At 36.6% G+C, this 6000-nt stretch overlaps 1 protein-coding gene across 1 annotated transcript; it reads left to right on the top strand.

Annotated features, from left to right (window-relative positions):
* Positions 1-980: 980 nt before the first annotated feature.
* LOC106660947 (succinate dehydrogenase [ubiquinone] iron-sulfur subunit, mitochondrial-like) lies at positions 981-4544 on the top strand. The gene is made up of 8 exons (XM_014384023.2): positions 981-1225; positions 1286-1401; positions 3091-3150; positions 3206-3355; positions 3548-3734; positions 3943-4059; positions 4121-4246; positions 4303-4544. The coding sequence occupies exons 1-8, from the start codon at positions 1145-1147 to the stop codon at positions 4489-4491; spliced, it is 1026 nt and encodes a 341-aa protein (XP_014239509.1). The 5' UTR covers positions 981-1144; the 3' UTR covers positions 4492-4544.
* Positions 4545-6000: the final 1456 nt, after the last annotated feature.

Raw genomic sequence — 6000 nt, 5'->3', positions numbered from 1 at the left:
TTTTCTTTTTTATTTTAATAATTTAATTCAATGTTACAATTTTTTTTTTTGCATTTTGTGTTATTCTGTTTTTAGTTGATAATATTGTGGGAAGAGGGGAGGCAGGTCCTTCGGATATAAATAAAAAGACGGATAGAAAAAGTTTGACTTTTTCTAGTGTAAACCCCTAAAAATATTAATTTAATTTCTTTTCAAATAAAAAATCTCAGTTTTGCAATTTCTTGCAATAAAAATCGAATTCGTGCACTTAAGCACAAACAGTTCAAATGCTTAAGATAAAATTTGTGAGTGTGATTTTTACGTTATGGAGTGGACATACGAGGTTGAGAATGAGCAAAAAAGAAACATACAATCAGGTCAGTGTGAAAATGTATGGTAAATATTGTTACCCCTGTTTTAAAACAGTAAATATGAAGGATTTTGAATCAAAATGCTAGGATTGGATCATTTAAAAACGGGTTGAAATGTGGGAAAGTTCTGTTTTTTTTATTACACCGAACGAGATAATTCAACCGTATCTCATAAAGTGCAATGGTGCAATAGCGACCATGAACCTAGAACGGCACGTTCTTCTTTCCCGTTGCAAGTGGATATGAATTTCACGAGTTTCAGCCGGAAATGGCAGTGGGTCATCGCGGGAGGGCACGACGCTAAATTTTTACAACTTTTACGGTTTTACCCACGGACGCGACCCATGAAGATAACCGTAGTCACGAAGACGTTGGGCCACGCCTCGATGAAGTCGTATTATATCTGAAATCCCTCCTTTGTCGGGCGATCCACGCTTCACGACTATAAACCTTGAAATCGATGTCCTGTGTGTTGGTCCTAAGTGCTGGCGCGATAACCGCTCTTGTTCTAACACAAACCGTTGCAAATTCAATCTATGAACGTATAAGGTTTCCTATTTTTCTCGGCCATGACCCAAACTCGGGGATTTCTATAACAGAAACAACTGCGTAGAAGCACATGGGTCTATTTCTCATGTTTTCCATTTCGAAATCAGCTGAGCGTAGAAACATAACAAAGCAAAGGAAAGTTGTATTTCTAGTCGTACTAGATATCGAGCAGCGTTGAATACCACGATCGGAAGGTGTAAAACCATAACGATTTCTTAAAAGTGTGGCATGTACTGAACTCCGCGATGTTGAAGGCGGCAATGAGATACGGACTTCGTGGGTCCCTCCAGGCTCGCTATGTTCAGAAGAAGGATAAAGGCAAATCGGTACGGATCTCTGTAGCTTAACCGAGGTTTCTCTTTGATTTTATCTAGCATTTTCCTTAGCAAAAGCAGTCTTCCTGGAGCGGATTTGATAGATTCGTGGATATGTTGGACCCGAAGAAGAAGAAGACCCATCAGACCGAACTTAGTTCCAATCCGATCTACGTCTCGATCTTCAGGTAAAGATTAGATTAGAAACAGCTTACGTATGAGTTTGACGAGAACGGGAAAATCAGCTGGGAAAACATTGCATACTATTTACAAATTAGAAATATATATGATTTTACACACAATCTTACACGCATTTAGCTTAATATTTTATTATATAATCAGTAGGATTTACATCTTTGAAAATAACATTGAAATCGTACTATAAATTATGTTTGTAAGAAAAAGAGTGTCATTTCAATGTCGTCATGTAAATGGTTAATCCAAATTAATTTTGCTGTTTTAATTTAACTTAACCATTCCACCCAAAATTACTACAGTAAAAATATAATAAGACATAGACATAGTCCTATTTTTAATAGGAAAAATATACTTAGGGGGTCTAACTTTCTAAAATTAATTACTTGATGTTTTTAAAAGAAATTAATTGTATTAATCATAAAATTAAGCCGTTGTACATCCCGAAACGATTCCTCCTACGAAAAGTGTAGTTCTGCAGTTTGTTATTAGGTGTCTCTTCTGCTTCCTAGATGAATTTGCATGTAGCGTGCTGGATTGTCCTGGAGGGTCCTGTTAAGAATCTTTGTTTGGATTCCATGTTGTTTCCTCCTTTGTTTGATGCATTCTTTGTTTATTTCCTTCCGAAACTCGTTAAATGGTTTTTGAATTGTTTGTGTCCATTGGAATTCCACGATTTCCTCTTTTTCATCTTGTCTTTTTTCTAAGATACTCATTGATAGTGTGAATCCCTTGCCACAGAAGGGCTCAAGACTACGGAACATCAGCTCCTGTCTTTGTAGACGTAATTTATGACTATCTCACTATCTGACATGACACCGAGTTCATCTTTCAATTGCATGGACTTCATCACGAAGATACTGACCCCACAATGACTCCTGACACAGTACCTTCGTATATTCTAGATCTAGCAAACCTCGTAATCCAATATTTCAAAAGTTTAGCCATGAATGATAGTTTTCCATTAATTGATTTCTGTAGAAAAGTATATAGAATGTTGATACTGTGATGAAAATATACACGTAGATCTGGCGGCAAGCTGTCAGATCATGAAGATGAGTGAAAGGAGCCGGCCATTGCTGGGACTTCCAGTATTTAAGAGGGTTGGTTTAGGGTAATATTAGGAGGTGAGGAGAGTTGTTAAGCTGGACGTATAAACGAGAGCTTGTACTAGTGGGTTTTGGTGCGGAAGTAGAGTTTTGGGTGGAAGTTACTGAATCGTTCTCAGATACACTGAAGCCAAATTTCGAAACATGCACCCCCAACTCCCACTGCGTTATAAATGAGACTTGACTTCTCAGAACCCACATAGACCATATAGTAAAGGTAATATATTGTGGTAATGCGATAGGCGAACCAGTAAGGCTAAGCAGACCACGGTAATCGGGACAAAATTACAAAAAAAAGGTTCATTAATATTCAAAGTCCAAAGCCTTCCCTTATGAAATAGGCTTGATAATCAAACTATTTATAAAAATTCGTATAATTTGGATTATATTGTTTGGATGTTAGGTTGATTTTTTTTAGTTTTCGTTACAAAGCTTTTAGGAAAAAAATGAAATAACTTTATTTTAGCCTAATGAGTTTTATGCTAAGTGTTTTTGGCGTTTCTTCCTGTTTAATTGAATCAATTCTCGTCCTGTTCATCAAGTTTATTCTACCTTTCCCTTCCGTCTTAATAGGTACGACCCGGAAGATTGTGAAGAGCCTTACATACAGCAATATGAAGTCGAACCGGCCGAGTGCGTATGCCCTTGTCAAAAATTTAGAAACAGAATTCATATTGTTTGCTTTTAGCTTGAGAAAAGGCCCTCTCGTGCTTGACGTCCTGCTGTACATAAAGGACGAAATTGACCCGACGCTGTCTTTCAGAAGATCTTGCCGTGAAGGCATTTGCGGTTCTTGCGCCATGAACATAAATGGTGTCAACGGTCTCGCTTGTACCACGTAATTATCATTTATAATTGTAATTAAATACATATAGGATTAAAAAAACTCATTTTTCTTAATGATTAGTAATTCTGGTAAGGATAATACTGAAGTTTACTCAAGTATCATATTTTTGTCCAACAGCATATGTTTCTACTAAGAAGTTGCCAATTATAATTATTATCATTTTTTATGATATTACACTTTCAGCGCTGTTACAAACGAGCCTTTGAAAGTTTTACCTCTACCGCACCAATATGTTGTAAAAGATCTGGTTGTTGACCTCGCCCAGTTTTACAAGCAATACGAAAATATCGAGCCTTATCTAATGAGGTTGTGTGAGGATGACATCGGTAAAAGGCAGTTTCTGCAAAGCATCAGAGACCGCGCTAAGCTGGTACTTGTTTTATATTTTACAAAAAACTTGAAAAAGCAAATTAGATTCTATAGGTTAGTTTAATATCGCAGGTGAATTATGTATTTTATAATATGCAGGTTAGATGGATTGGACTGCCTACTCAGTCTGAGTTCTGCATTTTGTATAATAGTCTTGTTTAGATGAGTGCTAATAAAATTAAGCATTTTATTGCATTTTACTTTTCCAGGATGGCCTGATGGAGTGTATCCTCTGCGCGTGTTGTTCTACATCTTGCCCTTCGTACTGGTGGCACGGAAATAAAAACCTTAAAGAAGCATTCTACGGGCCGGCAGCTTTGTTGCAGGTAAATACAGTTGTTATCTGTTTTGTGTTTTTACTGAACGAAAACGTGATAATTTTGGCAGGCATACCGCTGGGTGATGGACTCGCGTGATGAGAAGGTCGAAGAAAGACTGGACAAACTAAACGAAGCGAGTGCGACTGTCTTCAAATGCCACACTATCCTGAACTGCACACGATGCTGTCCAAAAGTAAAATTAGCAAATTATATTAATTTTACGAAATGTTTTCAACAAAACGTTTTCAGGGGCTGAATCCAGGTTATGCGATAAGCCAGCTGAAACTGCTAATTTCCGGAAGGGCCGAAAAAGAGGACCCGGACATGAAAAACATTCCGTTGAACGACGACCAGAAAAATGATAAGGATATGTTTAAAGTGCCACAGAAGAAACCGGCGAAGAAATTCGATCCAACGAGAAAATTTACAAAGAAATAAATTCTATCTTGTTACTTTAATGAATTATATGAATATACTATGATTTGTTTATATTTTGTGTTTTGCGATTTATGGTGATCATTTTTGATTCCAGGTACCATTAAATTACAGAAATTTAACATGAGAGCATATTTTTTTTATCTAGCTGCATGTTGATTTTATATTCAAATATATTTATCAAAACTTTCTTTTTCCAACCTTATTGACAAACTTTTATGTCTCTCGTATGTATTGTTTGATTATTAAACTCTATTTTATGGATTGTAGATGCGTAAACCATGTACCATTTTTTATATGATTTTATGTAAGTAAACTTCTAAACCTATACTATATTGGTAAGGTTTATATATTATATCTGGTTTATCCATAATAATTAGTACTATTCTAGTTTAGTACTCTGTCCGGTAGCTGGCATGACTATGCCGGCACCTCTCCTCTTTTGATTGATCGAAGTTGGCTCCACAGTAGAAGTGTTTTACGATTCTAGAATGCTACAATTAATGCTCCATCTGGGGCTACGTTATCTTTCATGATTGGCCCTTCCAAACGTGGTAAAAATTCTATACAACTTGTGTACACCACACGTACTTATACTTTAGCCTAATTTAAGTTTAGCGGGTTTCAGGGTATTGGATAATCTATTGAGAACCCGCCATCATTCACGGAAATAAATACCTTTAATATTCATACTAACTAGAAACTTCGTACTACAATTAAAAGTTTGAAAGGGACCCGTGTCTCGCTCACAGTCCTCTAAAATTATTTATATAAAACTAACCTAGGTTGATGGGTATATGGCCACAGTCCCATCCACATTCAATCTAACAACATTTGAACAATATGTACATAAAAAATACTGGAAGTCACTGGAGTATTAATTTGATATTAAGCTGTTTTCATACTAAACACAATTACCGAAAATATCTAATTGGTGGGTGAGGTAACTCGACGAATAACGGCAATAAATACATTCATTAAGACGAGAAATAACGAACTTTGTTTGGTAGGTTAAGGCACTATATTCCTCCACAAACTCCTTCTCTCTCATACCCACATAACACACACACACACACACACACACACACACACACACACACACAACGAATCACGCAAATAAATACATTCATTCAGGACGATAAAATAATTAACCTAGTTTGGCAAGTCTTTGGGGCACTCTATATTTCGCGATAAAATTTATTTCCCTCTCTTCTTCACACACACACACCCACACCCACACACACACACACACACACACACACACACACACACACACACACACACACACACAACGAATCACGCAAATAAATACATTCATCCAGTACGATAAAATAACTAACCTTGTTCGGTCGGTCTTTGGGGCACACTATATTCCACCACAAATCTACATTCACTCAAACACTCAAGTTAAAATAAATTTATTCTCAACGAGAAAAACCGTGGAATGCCATCAAATACGACAAACCGCACTCATCCGTTTTAAGTATCCTATCATATTTTTGGGTAGAATGG

This window comes from Cimex lectularius, unplaced genomic scaffold (assembly GCF_000648675.2).
Source record: "Cimex lectularius strain Harlan isolate CLEC.00 unplaced genomic scaffold, Clec_2.1 scaffold65, whole genome shotgun sequence".
Taxonomy (NCBI): Eukaryota; Metazoa; Arthropoda; class Insecta; order Hemiptera; family Cimicidae; genus Cimex; species Cimex lectularius.
Note: the sequence above shows the minus strand (reverse complement) of the source record. Positions and strands in the feature narration are given on the sequence as shown.